Here is an 18947-nt window from a genome sequence, read left to right as displayed (position 1 = left end):
TCAGCCTGAGGGAGCCAATCTTATCTTGTGCAAGGTGGTTCCTTGACCCAATCACTATCTTATGATTCATCCCAGCTCTCAGCTGCTGTCGTGCCACACCCTGTGAAATGAAATGAAGCCTGACATCGTAACCCTGAATTTCACTCCCGCTTCCCCCCTCTCCCTTCACCGGAGGTGTGGAAGTGTGAAAACGCACACCTTCAGATTCAGGGACAGTTTTGTTCCCAGCTGTTATCAGGCAACTGAACCATCGTATCAACAACTAGAGAGTGGTCCTGCCTTACCGTCTACCTCTTTGGAGGCCCTCAGATTATCATTAATCGGACTTTACTGGACTTAAACGTTATTCCTTTTATCCTGTATCTGTACACTGTGAACGGCTCGATTGTAATCATGATTGTAATCATATCCGCTGGCTGGATAGCACGCAACAAAAAAGTTTTTCACTGTACCTCAGTATATGTGACAATAAACTAAATTAAACTAACAGCATGCCTTGTCAAAAGTCAATTTGGAAATGTTAGCTGCCGTATGCAGCATGCAATTACTACTGGAAGAAACCTCTAACCTCTAATCTGGCAGGTTTAAACAGGTACCACAGTGGCACTGATATTTGGTTTGTCAATAGCTACTGTAACCTGTAATTACCCAGACTCTGCACATTTGTGCTGGCAGCAAATACTCTCCCTGGTAGTTTTCCTACCCTTGCTCTGGGTTTTCTGTACAAGCTCCCTATGCTAATCTTAGCAGTATTGGGCAACTGTGTATACACCAACGATAATTTATTAGCTATCATTTAAACAACCTATTCCTGGCTGGATCGATGCCGAAGTAGCACTGGAGAATACCTGTACTCCCTCTTCCCCCCTCTCCCATCAGGCAAGAAGTGTGAAAACGCACACCTCCAGATTCAGGGACAGTTTCTTCCCAGCTGTTATCAGGCAACTGAACCATCCTATCAGCAACTAGGGAGTGGTCCCGACTTACCATCTACCTCATTGGAGACCCCCCGGACTATAATTAATCGGATTTTTCTTGCATTAAACGTTATTCCCTTTATTGTGCATCGGTACATTGTGAACGGCTTGATTGTAATCATGTCTAGTCTTTCCACTGACTGGATAGCACGCAACTGTACCTCGATGCACATGACAATAAACCAAACTAAACTAAACTAAAACTAAACAATTCCGGTTACCTTGCCTTTAACACTGCATCTCAAAGAGCACTTTGAGAGCACAACAGGCCAGAGTCAGGGCTCCATCTGTAAAATTATATCGTTCACAAGACTCCATCTGGCTGATTCATTGTCAGAAAATGTTAGATCATAATCGTAAACAACGAAGAACAAAGACGCTAGAACACGAGGCCAGTCAGAGGAAGCGGGGGTCTTAGATTCCGCGCCCTCAAGGTCGGCTGTGGGAGGGGCCCATGGAGCACAAAGGCTGAAGGTGTCCGGGTGAGGAGAGGGATGACCGTTCGCTAGCGATCCGGAGTGGAGGCGACGGCTGCAAGGGGCCTTTCTGGCCAGCTGCAACTGGGACTTTAAAAATGGTGCCAACGCCTGGTGACTCTTGCGTATGGACTGAGTGGGCTGTTTCCGTACATTCTGTGCTTAATGGGGATTGTACTTATGTGTGGCAATAACCTTACTGAACTGTATGCAAAAAAGGTATTTCACTGTACCTTGCTACATGTGTAATAAAGAACCATTGAACCATTGTATTAGCAGGACTGGACCCTTTGCAGACACATCATGTACTTATCAACCCTTCTGCCATCACTTAAATATTTATTTAACAAATTTGAATTGGCAGAAAGGGAATAGACATCCGTGGGCTAAGCATGTGTACTTCAACAGCTTATTTCTAGTGTTTATCTGAGGAAAGGATGGAGCCAGAAAGGGGCTGGATTCAACCCAAAAACCTGTCACTGCAGTATAAATACTAATTTGCATTTAAATGGCAACTTTCATGTACTTTTGACATTGTCTTTACGTGTTGTACAGTCGATGAAGTACATTTGAAGTCACAACTTAGAAACTTAGCACAGAAGGCTCCCAAAATACAACATGGAAACAAACCCAGCTCCCACAAACTTGCCCACATCGACCACAATGTCTTAACTTCACTCGTCCCACCTGCCTGTAATTGGCCCATATCCCTCTAAACCAGTCCTATCAATGCACCTGTCCAAATGTCTTTTAAATGCTGTTATAGTACCTGCCTCAACTACCTCCTCTGGCAGCTCATTCCATATGCCCTCTGTGTGATGTTACTAAACGTTTGTGTTCCTTCATAGATGCGGCCACCCCCTGTGGATGGCACTTATGGCCAAACCAAAGGGTGTTGTGGGTAACTCAAGGACTAGTTAGGAGTCACATTTAGGCCAGATAAGGTAACTAGGGCAGATTATCGGCCCAAATTATATTTTATTTCCCACTTGCAATTGGGGACTTGAAGGCCTGAGCTCTAGGGAGAGGTTGGGTAAGCCAGGACTTTGTTCCTTGCAGCGCAGGAGAATGAGGGGTAATCTTTAAGAGGTGTAGAAGATCATGATGGGAATAGGTTGGGTAGATGCACCAAGTCTTTTACCCAGAGTAGAGAAATCAAGAACCAGAGGACATTGGTTCAAGGTGAGAGAGGATAGATTTAATAAAGACCTGAGGGTTAATGTTTTCATGTAGAGGGTGGTGGGTATATGGGATGAGCTGCCAGAGGAGGTAGTTGAGGCAGGTACTATAACAACATTTAGAAGACATTTGGACAGGTACATGGAGAGGATGAGTTTGGGCCAAACACTAGATGCCCTAGTGTGGATCAGCTGGGGCATCTTGGTCGACATGGTCAAGTTTGGCAGAAGGGTTTGTTTCCATGCTTCTCCAACCTTCTCCACCCCAGCAATATTAGACTGGGGTGGAGTCCTGCTGGGGTGGAGTCCTGCTCCATTTCTCCTCAGATATTAAGATATAATAAGATATTAGACTCACATTGCAGGCACGTTTCGGTACAGAATGAGGGCTTCACCGCTGACCAAACCATTTACATCGAGCACCACCAGGTTAGTGAGAAGCTGGCATGCCGTCTGATTACTGTACTGCGTGTTCTGAAAACAAAAGGGAGATCTTATAAAGGTTGTTTCCACTTACAGTAGAACCTCAAGCTGCAGAGGGAGGGCATTTGGCCTTGCTTGGATGCTGAGGGGTCAGCTCAGACCAAACCAACACTGAACCCCATGGTGTAGACTTCCTGACACCAGTCCTCACACAGTAGTTTAGTTTAGTTAAGTTTAGTTTAGAGATCCAGTGTGGAAACAGGACCTTCGGCCCACCGAGTCTGCGCCGACCAGCGATCACCCTGTACACGAGCACCACCCTACACACAAGGGACAATTTACAATCTCATTGACTTCTCCAACTTTAGATAGTTCCTCTGTCCCTCTCTTCCCCTCCCCCTTCCCAGATCTCCCACTGTCTTCCTGTCTCCACCTATATCCTTCCTTTGTCCCGCCCCCCGACATCAGTCTGAAGAAGGGTCTCGACCCGAAACGTCGCCCATTCCTTCTCTCCTGAGATGCTGCCGCTGAGTTACTCCAGCATTTTGTGAATAAAAACCTACAAACCAACGTCTTTGGAATGTGGGAGGAAACCGGATCACCCAGAGAAAACCCACAAGGTCACAGGGAGAACGTGCAAACTCCGTGCAGACAGCTTCCATGGTCAGGATCGAACCCGGGTCTCTGGTGCTGTAACACTGCGTGGTTCAGACCTTTATTGCAATGAGACACTGTTGTTTTCAAAAGAGTAAAGGAGAAGTTGTGATTTAAATATAACTTCAATCCAAAACACATATGCTACTCGATACCACAGACTGAATAAATGTTAACCATTTACAGGAAGTGCTGTGGGTTTAGCTGGAAGGTCACTCATTGTTACTGCGGTCAGCTTGTCTCAGTTCGATGTTCACGGGTGTCTGCAGATTATACCGACCGAATTAATCCTCAGACATTCTGGATCAGCAGCTGAAATTGTCATTTAGAAGTAAAAGGTATTGAATTTATATGGTTTCCCCTCATACCTTCCTCAGCCCTGAACAGTGTCCTATCATGACTATAATTCAATATGCAATCTCCTAATCAAGCCCATGCTTTTCCCAACCTGGGTCAGTTAACAATACACCAATTTAGTAAATAGTAAATGTTTGTTCCAGACTAGGGTTGCCAACTTCCTCACTCCCAAATACGGGACAACGGGTGACGTCACCGCCCCGCGCCCCACGTGACCTCATCCAGCCAGCGGCCACGTGCTCCCGCTCCACCAATGGCGGCGGCAAAAGGGACAAACTAATTTAGCCCAAACTACGGGATGTCCCGGCTAATACGGGACAGTCGGCAACCCTACTCCAGACTGACTTGTCATGGGAACAAAGTGCTCAAACAGGTGGGGAGCCCCTTAAGCCGCTGGTCCCCAGAAGACTTGGGCAGGAGGAATGTATTGCAGACACTAAATCATGAAGCAGTTTTGCTCAAGGTCACAGAAAAGTTGACCAATGGAGAATAAACACATGAAAAACTCAGGGCTCAAACTCCTCGGTCATGAGAGGACCGAAAGAATAAAACCAGTGAAAGAAGGGTCTCGACCCGAAACGTCACCTATTCTTTCGCTCCCAAGATGCTGCCTGACCCGCTGAGTTACTCCAACATTTTGTGACTACCTTCGATTTAAACCAGTGAAAGAGATCACCTGAGGGATCACCAAGGAAAGCAGCTCAAATTCAATTAATATTACACCAGCGGTAAACACACCCCCAGTGAAACCACGGCTCTGGGAGTTATAACTTACTGCACATGCCAGGTAGCTTGCTTGAAGGTGCATTTCATACCAGATGGAATCTGGCATTGATCCCGAACTGGCCTGAAAGAAAATATCATCAAGATTCAATCTTGCTTCATACATAATGCACAGTGTAATTCCACCCCTGCCCCGAACAGCTCCATCTAAGAGCGCAAGATATTGCAGAGAATTGTGTACGCAGCCCAGAGCATCACACAAACCAACCTCCCTTCCATTGTGTTGGGAGGAACTACAGATGCTGGTTTAACCTGAAGATAGGCACAATAAGCTAGAGTAACTCAGCGGGTCAGACAGCATGAAGAGTCTAAAGAAGGGTCTAGACCCGAAACATCATCTATTCCTTTTCTCCAGAGATGCTGTTTGACCCGCTGAGTTACTCCAGCTTTTTGTGCCCATTTCCCTTCCATTGACTCCATTTACACCTCACGCTGCCTCGGCAAGGCCACCAGCATAATCGCACCCTGGTCACTCCCTCTTCTCCCCTTTCCCATCATGCAGGAGGTGCAGAAGTATAAAACGCACACGTCCAGATTTAGCGACAGTTTCTTCCCGGCTGTTATCAGGCAACTGAACCATCCTACCAACAACTAGAGAACAGGTCTGAACTATCTACCTCATTGGAGATCCTCGGATTATCTTTGATCGGACATTACTGGTCTTTATCTTGTCCTAAACGTTATTCCTTTTATCATGTATTTGTTTGTACACTTTGGATGGCTCGATTGTAATCATGTTTATGCTGACTCATTAGCACACAACAAAAGCTTTTCACTGTACCTCAGAACATGTGACAATAAACTAAACTAAAGATGGGACTAAAGACTAAAGACTTGGAGACACTATATGGAATTCACTGAACTGTCCTGCCAGGTGCCACATCCAGGAACCTCAGCCAGGGACCCATCATCTATGTGTGTGAACAGGGGAGCAAGCAAGATAGTTTAGTTTAGAGATGCAGCCTGGGAACAAGCCCTGCCCTACGGCCCACTGAGTCCACGTCGTCCAACGATCGCCTGTACACTAGTTCTATCCTACACACTAGGGACAAGTTATAGAAGCCAATTAACCAACAAACCCACAAATCTTTGGGATGTGGGAGGAAAGCGGAGCACCCGAAAAAAAAAACACGCTGTCACAGGGAGAACGTGTAAACTCCAGACAGACAGCACCTGTAGTCGGGATCAAACCCAGGTCTCTGGCGTTGTAAGGCAGCAGCTCTAGCGCTGTGCCACTGTGCCGTCCTCAAAGATCATGAGGGGTATGGGTGAAGTAAATGTGAATTGAGTTTTTCCCAGGGCAGAGGATTTGAAAAACTATAGGGCATGGGATTTAGGTGTGAGGGAGAGGCGGGGGAGCTTTAAGGGGAGACCTTGGGGAAACTTTTTCACTCAGAGGGTAGTCCATATCAGGAATGAGCTGTCTGAGGAAATTGTAGAAGCAGATATAGTTACAACTTTCAAAAGACATTTGAACGGCTGTATTGATGGGTAGAGGCCTATCGGCTATTTGCAGTCAAATGGGAGTTATGTAGAATGTGAACTTCGCCAGCATGGACAATGTGGGCCGAATGGCCTTTTTCCATGCTGCATTGCTCTATGACACTAATGAGTGGGGGCTACTCAACTACACTAGGGGGGGGGGGGGCATCTCAACCAAGCCCAAATACTATTTTCACCTGATCTCAACACATTTGTATCTTCTCACCTTTTGGTGATCAGACAGACACTGGTGTCGTGGGCAAAATCCAGCACAGGGGAGGGAACAAAGCTGGAGGATCAGACGCCCGCTGTATATTCTACCCAAATTCCTCCAAGGTCAACAGGAACTGCACTGGTTATCCAGCTCTGTTAGTGCCAGTACCAAGGCAGGACAGGGATTAAAAGCTGCTTTGTACCAAAGAGATAAATAAATACTCACCGGTATTCTTGTGTTTTCAAAGCAAAGTCCTCCTCTCTGAAATGAGAATCACAGAATATTGCACTATAATAAACTCAGGAGAGATGTTTCCAATCTCAGCAGTTGCTTGGGACAATGGCCACTAAATCCAACCAGTTCCTCAATTCAAGCAAACAATTCCAATCAGATTTACCCATCCTTTACCCAAGACCTATCATCCATCCATCACAACTAATCAGTCATCGCTCACCTTTAGGCAGTGTACCTCACACTTACTTGTTTCTCTTTGCAAGAAAGTTGAATTTCTAATGTTCTTACTCTTAATCTTCTATCTTCATCCCTCTTAGTCACAGAGTAATACATAAAGTAACGCATCTATGTCAACGAAGATGCCCATCTAAGCTAGTCCCCTTTGCCGGCATTAGACCTATATTGCACATGATCCTTCCTATCCATTTACCCATTCAAATGCCTTTTAAATGTTGTCATTGTACCCGCCTCACTTCCTTCTATACACACATCAGTCTCTGCGTGAAGAAGTTGCCCCTCAGGGCCCTTTTAAACATTTCCCCTCTTATCTTAAACCAACGCCCTCCAGTTTTTGATCATCCTTCCCTGGGACAAAGACTGGGTCTCCACCATTCCAGGCACCAAAGACCCAGGCGATCCCGCCTCTCCTCAAGCCCTCCAGTCTTGGTAACATCTAAACCTTCTCTGCACTCTTTCCAGCTCAATGATATTCTCATTAGACAACCAGAACTACACATATTAATGTCATTTTTGGCACTTCCATGACTGGGAAGGATCTGCTTATATCGATCTTGTTTTGTCCTCTTACAGTTAAAAAATGTTAATATTCATAAAATCATAAAACCATAAGACACAGGAGCAGAATCAAGCCATTCAGTCCATCAAGTATGCTCCACCTTTCAATCATGGCTGATCTATTTTTTCCTCTCAACCCCATTCTCCATCCTTCTCCCCGTAACCTTTGATGCCCCTACTCATCAAGAACTTATCAATCTCTACTTAAAAAAATACACAATGACTTGGCCTCCTCAGCCGTCTGGGGCAACAATGTCTGCAGATTCACCACCCAGATTCTTGGAAAGAACTCAATGTTGAAAGTAAAAACAGAAACTGGTGGAGACACTCAGATGGTCAGGCTGCCTCTGTGGAGAGAGAAACAGTTAACATTTCAAGTCAAAGACTCTTTCATATTTTGGGCTCACCAGTTCATTTTACTGGAGAAGTCTGCTGAAACAAAGCACATAAATCTGTACAAAACATTGGTGAGGTCACTTTTAGAGTATTGTGTTCAGTTTTGGTCACCCTGTCATACAGAAAATGCCATTAAGCTGGAAAGTGTGTAGAGAAGATTCACCAGGACCCGCGGGTCTGAGCTATACGGTGAGGTTGAGCAGGCTAGGACTTTATTCCATAGAGAGGAGGAGGATGAAGGGTGATCTTATACAGGTGTAATACAGATTATACAGATTATACATCATGAGAGGTAAAGATAGAGTAAATGCACAGAATCTTTTACCCAGAGTAGGGGAATCGAGAACCTGAGGACATAGGTTTACAGTGAAAGGGGAAAGATTTGATTGGAACCCGAGGGAGATCTTTTTTACACAAAGGGTATACATAATGAACTGCCAGAGATAGGTACTATCACAACATTTGAGAAACACTTGAGACAGGTACATGGATAGTACAAGTTAGAGGAATATGGGCCAAATGCAGGCAAATGTGATTAGTGTAGAAGGGGCATGTCAGTTGCTGTGCTCAAATTGGGCTGAAGGGCCTGATCCTCACTGTATGACTCCATGACTCTATCACTCCATAACAAAGGGTCTTTGACCCAAATCGTAAACTCTGTCTCTTTCCACAGATGCCTCCTGACCTGCTGAGTGTTTCTATTTTGTTTCATATTTCCAGCGTCTGCAGATATTTTTTTATTTGATTTTCAATTTGGAACTCTTTGTAATTCCTGACAGGTTTTAAGCATTCAGCAATGTTTGCCAGAACTCTGACGCGAACACGAACTCTACTCAGACCGCTCCAGTGCTCCCCTAACCAATAGGTTGCTCACCAAGTTGTTAGATGGACACGTACAACTGTTGGTGGTCCAAATGAAAGTTTCATGGCAGGGGACACACCTGCAGAGAGAGAAAAACGTACTGATGACCAGGACTGATCCAGGCGTTACTCGTAAACAACACAGAGACAATGGACTGCAGATGTTGGTTTACCAAAAAAAAAGACAAAAAGTGCTGGGGTAACTCAGTGAGTCAGGCAGCATCTCAGTGGAGAGTTACTCCCACACTTTGTGTCTTTTGCAGTAAACAACACAAGTAGACAATAGTGGGAGGCAAGGTGGTGCAGCGGTAGAGTTGCTGCCTTACTACAGCACCAGAGACCCAGGTTCCATCCTGGCCATGGGCACTGTCTGTGTGGGATTTGTACGTTCTCTCTGTGACAGCATGGGCTTCCTCCAGGTGCTCCAGTTTCCACCCACATCCCAAAAACGTACAGGTTTGTAGGTTAATTGGCTTCAGTAAATTGTCCCTAGGTACGGGTGATCGCTCTTCGGCGCGGACTTGGTGGGCCAAAGGATGCAGCTATTTGCAGGCTGTATCTCTAAAACTAAAACAATATAGATAATACACACAAGAGCCATTAAATGGGCCTAACTGCATGGTCGGACAGTGAAAACTAGCTCATGTTTGATGAGCCAAATGGCCTCCTTCTGCACTGGACTGGTTCCAAGGACCCAGACAAGATTAACTGCGAACAACCTTACTATTCATGCACAGAGCAGGACTTACATGTTCCCCAAGGCGTTGGGCACAGTCTGGTTGGTACATGCTTGACAGCGCGCTGTCCTCAAAGGCAAATTCTCCACTGCAAAAAGAAAAGATAGTGATTTATCTCTGAGAATAAATTACATTTCGTCTAAAGTCCTTCAGATCGCACTTAGGCCTAGCAAGATACTGAGGAGGAATGGGGAGAAAATAAAAGCCATGGGGCGGTTATTGCTTCCACTAGTGGGAGAGTCCAGGACCAGAGAGCATCGTCTCAGAATAAAAAGACGTACCTTTCGAATGGGGATGAAGAGGAATTTCTTCTGCCAGTGGTGTATCTGTGGAATTCATTGCCACAGACTGCTGTGGAAGTCAAGTCAATGGGGGTTTTTAATAGGAATGATCGGTTTTTGATTAGTACAGTGTCAAAGGTTATGGGGAGAAGGCAGGAGAAGGGGTTTGAGAGGGGAAAATAGATCAGCCATGATCGAATGGCCGAGCAGACGTGAAGGGCCGAAAGTGTCTTTTTTTGTGAACCAGCATCTAGTTCCTTGTTTTGTAAACCTGCGAGGGATCCTACCTTGGACAAGCGAGCCTCCACATTGCTTGCAGGTTGGACATGTCAAACAGAGCCTCCCATCCACCGACACAACTTGAGTCTGTACAGCCAGCAAAATGAACATTGTTAGCACTTCAGGCAATAGAAACTAACAGCACAGGAGGAATGATGATCATGAGTTCAATAGCTCATGGACTACACTTCTTCCCACCCTGTCTCCTGCAAAAAGTCTATCCCCTACTCACAATTCCTCCGTCTACGCTGCATCTGCGCCCGGGATGAGGTGTTTCACACTAGGGCGTCAGAGATGTCCTCATTCTTCAGGAAACGGGGCTTCCCCTCTTCCATTATAGATGAGGCTCTCACTAGGATCTCTGCTACATCCCGCAGCTCCGCTCTTGCTCCCCCTCCCCCCATTCGCAACAAGGACAGAATCCCCCTCGTTCTCACCTTCCACCCCACCAGCCAGCCGATCCAACAAATCATCCGCCAACATTTCCGTCACCTACAACGGGACCCCACCACTGGCCATATCTTCCCATCTCCTCCCCTTTCTGCGTTCTGCAGAGACCGTTCTCTCCATAACTCCCTGGTCCACTCGTTCCTTCCTACCCAAACCACCCCATCCCCGGGCACTTTCCCCTGCAACCGCAGGAGATGCAACACCTGTCCCTTTACCTCCCCCCTCAACTCCATCCAAGGACCCAAACAGTCTTTCCAGGTGAGACAGAGGTTCACCTGCACCTCCTCCAACCTCATCTATAGCATCCGCTGCTCTAGATGTCAACTTCTTTACATCAGCGAAACCAAACGCAGGCTAGGCGATCGCTTCGCCCAACACCTTCGCTCAGTCCGCCTTAACCAACTTGATCTCCCGGTGGCTGAGCACTTCAACTCCCCCTCCCATTCCCAGTCTGACCTTTCTGTCATGGGCCTCCTGCAGTGCCATAGTGAGACCCACCGGAAATTGGAGGAACAGCATCTCATATTTCGCTTGGGCAGCTTGCAGCCCAGTGGTATGAACATTGACTTCTCCAACTTTAGATAGTTCCTCTGTCCCTCTCTTCCCCTCCCACTTCCCAGATCTCCCACTGTCTTCCTGTCTCCACCTATATCCTTCCTTTGTCCCACCCCCCCTGACATCAGTCTGAAGAAGGGTCTCGACCCGAAACGTCACCCATTCCTTCTTTCCTGAGATGCTGCCTGACCTGCTGAGTTACTCCAGCATTTTGTGAATAAATGAGTTCAATAGCAATACCTAGGCAGGTCTTGAAGGCCAGGATAAGACTACGTTGACTGAATAACATGCAACAAAAAAACCTTTTCACTGTACCTCGGTACATGTGACAAACATAAACGAGGCTAAACTCCAATATTAAGAACTTTGAAATGTTAGGTTACAATCTCTGGCCAATAACCTCAGGCTTACTCTACACAGGCACAATCATACCCAAATACAAGCATGTAAGCAGAGTAATGTACACAAGAGACGTAACTCTTGTGCACTGCCTCAGTGTAAACCACTATTCTTACACCAATATACTTGGGTATGACTGTGCTTTTGTATGCAAAAAGAAATTCCGCAGGTGACAATAAAGTACCATTGAACCATTGATAGGAATTTTCTGCTCAAGGGGGCCTGGAACGCATTGCCAGGGGTGGTGGTGGAGGCAGATACAATAGTGTCATTTAAGAGGGGTTTGGATAGGCACATGGAAGTGCAGGGAACAGAGGGATGTGGATCATGTACAGGCAGATGAGATCAGTTGGTCTTGGCATCATGTGCGGCACAAACATTGTGGGCCAAAGGGTGCGTTGTGTGCCATACTGTTCTATGTTCTATGCAAGTATTCCTGGGTTATTGGTGTTGGCCTGAGGTTAGGATGCCACATAGCAGCTTGGCGGCTACAGCCGAGTGCTTGTGCAGGCATTTAATCTGGAGAGTTGGAATGAGTATTATTTTAAGTATTATTGCATTTCACTTTCCCATCAAAAACAAAGAATCAGACATTTCCAGCCCAGAATGGTGGCACTATGGTGCAGCTGGTAGAGCTTCTACCTCACAGCGCCATGGACCTGGGTTTGATCTAGACCTCGGGTGCTGTCTCTGTGGAGTTTGCACGTTTTCTCTGTGACTGCGTTGTTTTCCTCCGGGAGCTCCGGTTTCCTCCCACATCCCCAAGATGTGTGGGTTTGTTTATTAACCGACCTCTAAACATTGTGTCGGGAATGGATGCGAAAGTGGGATTACATCAAACAAGATGAACGGGTGATCGAAGGTCAGCATGTAGTTGGTGGGCCGAAGGGCCTGTTTCCATGCTGTATCTTTCAATCAAGTAAGGAGGCCATTTGGCCCGTTGTGTATATCCTCACTAGAAATGGACACTTCCTAGATCTAGGTCCATTAGACCTTCAGGTATCAGTATTTCATGTGGTCATCCAGGTAGTTTTGATTAAAAGTGAAGTTTCTCCTCCTCAGTGGACTTGCTTCTGAGATACTGCAAGTGCATCAGGTTTACCAGACAGTCAAAGCCCATTTAATCTCAGCAAATGAGTGGAGAACGTAGAATATAGATCATAGAACAGGACAACACAGGAACGGGGCCCTTCAGCCTACAATGCTTGTGCTGAAAATGATGCCTCGCAGAACCGATCTAATCTGTATAGGAAGGAACTGCAGATGCTGGTTTTCACCGAAGATAGGCACAAAATGCTGGAGTAACTCTGGAGAAAAGGAATGGGTGACGTTTTGGGTCGGGACCCTTCTTCAGACTGAGAGGCAGGGTAGAGGGAAACTAGAGGCATGAAAAGGTTCCAAACAAATCAGAGCCAGCGCCGATGACCAAGGAAAGGTAGAGCCCGCAATGGTCCATTGTTGGCTGTGGAAGAGTGATAATTAAGGGGGATGTGGATGCAAGCAGTGGAACTAGCAGGATGACTCGGGCAAGGGAGGGGTGGAGAAAGAGGGAATGCTGGCTGTATGTGATCCCTATCCCTCTATTCCCTACACTTCCACGTGTCTGTCTAAAATCCTTTTAAATGCCACTATTGTGTCTGCCTCCAGCACTGACCCTGGTAATGCGTTCCAGGCTCCCCACCACCCTGTGTAAAATACTTGTCCCACACATCTCCATTAAACTATCCCCCTCTCACCATGTAGCTATGCCCTCTAGAATACCCATTGTCCTGTGGCCACTTACGTCTTGGTTGCACAGACTGCACTCTGCTACGGGTGATCCAGTGTCAACCATGGTGTAACCAACTTTACAGATGCAACGGAGTCCTGCAATAAAGATAAGCAGAGTTATCAGCCAATTACATCCACTTTTGAGCCGTCTGTGATTGCATTTCCATGAGATGGCGCAGCTGATAGAGCTGCTGCCTCACAGCACCAGTGACCCGGGTTCGATCCTGACCACGGCTGCTCTCTGTGTGGAGTTGCACGTTGTCCCTGTGATTTAATCGGGTGCTCCAGTTTTCTCCCACATTCCAAGGACATGCGGACTTCGAGGTTAAATTGGCTCTCTGCAAATTGGCCCTAGCGTGTGGATGAGAATGTGGGATAACATACAGCGATAGTGAACAGGGTCAGTGTCAGTGCAGTCAGTGTGGACTCAGAGGGCTGAAAGGTGTTTCCATGCTGTATGTCGAAAACTAAAAACTAAAGAAAAGGACTAACGAGGCATCACTTTATCAGATTATTCATATTTCCAGCAATCCCTACATCCATTCTTTCCTAGAACCCCAAACACCACTTTGCTCTGGAACTGAAAAACAATTGTCAGTGAACAGTGAATGATGATCCCATCTCTATTAAAAGAGAGTTCACTTATTCACACTCTAGTCAACTGTCTACCAGTCCTGTGAAGGTGAGTCAGGGGCTAGAAGGAGACTACAGAGCAACCAGCCACATTATCAGGCCCAGAAACGTAGTCGGTTCTCTCCCAACACACAATGAGCGATCCTGTAAAGTTTATCTGGAATCTTTCTGGAATGTTTCCTCTATGCCAGTGTTATGTCACAGACTAGAGGACAGCTTTAAGGTGCAAGAGGCAAGGTCTAAATAAGATGTGCTGGGCAAGTCATTCTTTACACAGAGAGTGATGGGTGACTGGAACGAGCTGCCAGGGGTAGTGGTGGAGGCACATACAATGTTGTTTCAGAGGCTTTTAGATAGGCACATGGATATGCTATGAATGAAGGGAGCAAGCAGGGATGATTAGTTTTACTTGCCATCATGTTTGGCAGACATTGTGGGCTGAAGGGCTGCACTGTTCTATGTTCCATGATCTTTAGTTTTAGTTTTAGAGACACTGCGTGGAAACAGGCCCTTCAGCCCACTGAGTTTGCACCGACTGGTGATAACCCGTACACTGGTTCTATCCTACACACTCGGGACAGAACTAGTGAGGGTGGCTGCACATGCCAGCTAGGTATCTCTCAAAAACATCTATCGGCACAATTAATATTGCCCTCCATGATCTCCACGCCTGTGCAAGGGATCCCGCCTGGAGGCTTGTGATGCCAGCAGACCCACCAATATATCATGTCCTGGGCCTTAGATCCAGCAACAATTTCATCATTGTCTTTACGATAATGTTGTCATTTACTAAAATGGTTGAAGAGTCAAGAGTGTTTAACTGTCATATGTACCAGCAACAGAACAATGCAATTCTTACTTGCTGCAACACAACAAGTCTGCTAACACAGTTTAGTTCAAATTGAGTTTAGTTTAGTTTAGAGATACACTGTGGAAACAGGCCTTCGGCCCACCAAGTCCATACCGACTAGCGATCACCCCGTACACTAGCACCACCCCACACTAGGGACAATTTCCAATCTTTACCAAAGCCAATTAACCTACAAACCTGCACGTCTTTGGAGTGTGGGAGGAAACCGGTGCACCCGGAGAAAACTCACGCGGTCACGGGGAGAACGTACAAACTCTGTACAGACAGCACCAGTTAGGATTGAACCCAGGTCTCTGGCGCTGTAAGGAATAAACTCTACTACTACGCCACTGTGCTGGTAATAAACAAAAAAAAACAAATAAATTCAAAATTTCCAATGCTTGTGCAGAAAGCCTTAAGTCATTAGAGCAACCAAGTCTGTGCACAGTTGAGGTTAGTGTCGTGTAGCGTTCAAGAGCCTGATGGTTTTTGGGAAGAAGCTGTTCTTGAATCTGGAGGGTCACAGTTTTCAGATTCTTGTTCCTTCTTCCCGATGGCAGGAGTGAAATGAGAGCATGGCCAGGTGGCGTGGATCCTAGATGATGCTGGCTACCTTTTTGAGGCAGTGCCTCCTACAGATCCCTTTGATGGCGGGGAGGTCAGTACCCATGATGGACTGGACAGCGTCCACTACCTTTTGAAATCTCCTTCGTGCCTGGGCATTCGAGCTACTGAATCAGGCCGTGATGCAACCAGTTATTTTGCTCCCTCCAATACACCTGTTCAGAATTGCCTGCAGATTGTAAATTGTAGATTGGCTGCTGATTAATCTTGCCTGAGATAAACTATTCAAACGTACAATCTTACAGCATCATTTTCATCGTAAGTTACCTCCGTTTTGTGGACAGTTTAATAAACACAAGAGAAAAAAAAAGATCAATTCCTTTCACTGCACTTGGTTTGTAACTGGATTGCTTTTAGGCACAAAGTGAATAATTTAGATTTAGATTTTTTAGATTTAGAGATACAGCGGAAACAGGCCCTTCGGCCCACCGAGTCCGCGCCGCCCAGTGATCCCCGCACATTAACACTATCCTACACACACTAGGGATAATTTTTACATTTACCCAGTCAATTAACCTACAAACCTGTACGTCTTTGGAGTGTGGGAGGAAACCGAAGATCTCGGAGAAAACCCATGCAGGTCACGGGGAGAATGTACAAACTCCGTACAGACGGTGCCCGTAGTCAGGATCGAACCTGAGTCTCCGGCGCTGCATTCGCTGTAAGGCAGCAACTCTACCGCTGCACCCGTAATGCAGGGGAATAAATGTTTAAGTAGCAAAGGAATGAAGAAGTGGCAAAATCTAATCTAGTCAAATGGAGTTCTTTCTAAGCTCTTTTTTAATCATTGCCCCCTCACCCCCACACATTTCACTTCCCTAATTCCACTCTGAGTTTATGAGCTCAAGGTCATTATTTTAAAAGCCTGAATTGCAAAGTCTCTGCGCCTTCATTTTGATTAAATTGATAATTTGAGTACCTCAGTCTCTCTTCACAACCCAATGATCCAAGTCTGCAAACCATTTATATTACTTGCACTGTACTGCTGGAATTCTAATCTCAGTGAATTGGAGGCAGCCCAGTCGACCTTCACAGTCGTTTCTTACCTGAAGGAGACACGCTCAGCATAGACTGAACGTTCAGAGATTTCTACGTAAGTGCTGAGTTACTCCAGCACTTTGTGTCTTTGTTTTAATTTAGTTTAATTTATCTTAGAGATTTAGTATGGAAACAGGCCCTTCGGCCCACCAAGTCCGCACCAACAAGCGATCAACCGTACACTAATTCTATCCTACACACTAGGGACAATTTACAGAAGGCAATTATAAACCTGATTTTTTTTTAATGTGGGAGGAAACCAGAGCGCCCATAGGAAACCCACGTGGTCACAGGGAGAACGTACAAACTCTGTACAGACAGCACCCATAGTCAGAATCGAACCTGGGTCTCTGGCGCTGTGAGGTAGCAACTCTACCGCTGCGCCACTGAGTCACTCAACTAGTAAACAAACATCTGCAGTTCCTTGTGTCAACAGTAACCAGGAGATTAGTTTGCTCTGTTTCCACAATAAATGAAATTGTTCAGGTCTGTCCACAACATACAACATCCTTAATACAAAATGCACAGCATCATTATGAAATATGTCCATTACACATAATGCTGCATCTCTAAAGTTTAAAATCTAAAGTGATTTCTGGTAGAAACAACCTCAGAGATCCAATTCCAAACCAGTTTTAAAACTTTACAGAACCTAATTACTTTAGACTTTAGAGATAAAGTGAGAAAAGACGACCATTGACCCACCAAGTCCACGCCAACCAGCGATCACCCTGTGCATTAGCACCATTAGCACCATCCTACACACTTGGGCCAATTTGCAATTTTACCGAAGCCAATTAACCTACAAACCTGTACGTCTTTGGAGTGTAGAAGGAAACTAGAGCACCTGGAGAAAACCCACAGTCACAGGGAGAATGTACAAACTCCACACAGACAGCACACATAGTCAGGATCGAACCTGGGTCTCTGGTGCTGTCAGGCAGTAACTCTACCACTGCTGTCACTTGTTCCAACACATGCCGGTATAAATTACCTCGAGATCTGACTCCTGTAAATTCAGTCCTACTGACATTGTGGAACAGAGTGCGAGCGAGGAGAATTATATTCGACTATAGCTCAACGTTCACCACCATCGTTCCTTCCAAACTCACCAACAAGCACAGTGGACCAGCTTCTTCCTATGCAACTGGTTTCTTGACCATGACTCTACAGATGAACACCAGGCCATCCTGTCCCACACTGTTTCCGATCTCATCGCCTCTGGTGATCTCCCATCCACAGCCTCCAACCTTATCGTTCTCCAGATCTACATGGCCCACTTCTATCTCCTTCCCAAAATCCACAAACAGGACTTCCCCAGCAGACCCATTGTTTATGCCTTCTCCTGTCTCACAGAACTAATCTCCAAATACTTTGATTCTAATCGAGCCCCCCCTTTGCCCAGTCCCTTCCCACTTACTGTGTGTTCAGTGCCCTGCTCTATTCTCTCTATATCCATGGCTGTGTAGCCAGACACAGCTTCGACGCCATCTTTAAATTTGACAATAACTCCATCGTTGGACAACTAACGGGTAACGATGTGTCAGAGTACAGGAGGTAGAACGATAATATGGCTGAGTGGTTCCAGAACAACCCCCTTGCACCCAACGTGAGCAAGACCAAGGAGCTGATCGCTGACTTCAGGAGAAGGAGAATCGAGAACCAGAGGACATAAGTTTAAGGTAAAGGGGGAAAGATTTAATAGGAACCCGAAGGACAGCTCTACTGTTTTTTCACAGGGTGGTGGGTGTGTGGAGCGAGCTGCCGGAGGAGGTAGTTGAGGCAAGAACTATCACATCATTTAAGAAACATTTAGACAGGTACATTGGTAGGACAGGTTTAGAGGGATATGGGCCGAACGCAGGCACATGAGACTAATGTAGATGGGACATGTTGGTCGGTGCAGGCAAGTTGGGCCAAAGGGCCTGTTTCCACACTGTATGACTCTATAAGCAAAAGCTGAGGGGACGCGTGGCAGGACGGCGGTGAAGGGAGTCAATGGTTTCATGTTCTTGGATGTATACATCTCTGGTGACCTCTCCTAGGTCAACATCTAATGATGAAAGGGGTAAGCACATCAGGGATAAGCATGCCGCTCCTATCACCAAACCCCCATTCATCAACACCCCACTCTTGCCACCCCAGTCTGTCACACCTCCACCTTCCCCCTTCCACGCTCACACCCCACTTCTCCACACTGCTCTTCCACCCTTTCCCAACTCCCCTACCAATCCCCATCTCCTCCTTCAACCTCCCATCTCCTCCTTCACTCCCCATCTCCTCCACTCCCCCATCTCCTCCTCCACTCCCCCATCTCCTCCTTCACTCCCCATCTCCTCCACTCCCCCATCTCCTCCTTCACTCCCCCATCTCCTCCTCCACTCCCCCATCTCCTCCTTCACTCCCCCATCTCCTCCTTCACTCCCCCATCTCCTCCTTCAACCTCCCATCTCCTCCTTCAACCTCCCATCTCCTCCACTCCCCCATCTCCTCCTTCACTC

The 18947-nt window shown here is 46.4% G+C and overlaps 1 protein-coding gene across 2 annotated transcripts in view; it reads right to left on the bottom strand.

The window, feature by feature from the left end:
* The window catches only part of LOC144594842 (meckelin-like), an 82139-nt gene that overhangs the window by 59172 nt on the left and 4020 nt on the right, over positions 1 to 18947 (bottom strand). For both annotated transcript variants that reach the window (XM_078401750.1, XM_078401751.1), the window contains exons 2-8: positions 13315 to 13397; positions 10136 to 10214; positions 9580 to 9655; positions 8844 to 8910; positions 6770 to 6805; positions 4841 to 4912; positions 2990 to 3105 (exon numbers count right to left, since the gene is read on the bottom strand). In XM_078401750.1, the coding sequence (XP_078257876.1) occupies positions 2990 to 3105; positions 4841 to 4912; positions 6770 to 6805; positions 8844 to 8910; positions 9580 to 9655; positions 10136 to 10214; positions 13315 to 13397 (529 nt within the window). The remainder of the gene's footprint in view (positions 1 to 2989; positions 3106 to 4840; positions 4913 to 6769; positions 6806 to 8843; positions 8911 to 9579; positions 9656 to 10135; positions 10215 to 13314; positions 13398 to 18947) is intronic.

This window comes from Rhinoraja longicauda, chromosome 6, assembly GCF_053455715.1.
Source record: "Rhinoraja longicauda isolate Sanriku21f chromosome 6, sRhiLon1.1, whole genome shotgun sequence".
Classification (NCBI taxonomy): Eukaryota; Metazoa; Chordata; class Chondrichthyes; order Rajiformes; family Arhynchobatidae; genus Rhinoraja; species Rhinoraja longicauda.
The sequence above is the reverse complement of the archived record's forward strand: the minus strand, read 5'-3'. Positions and strand labels throughout refer to the sequence as shown.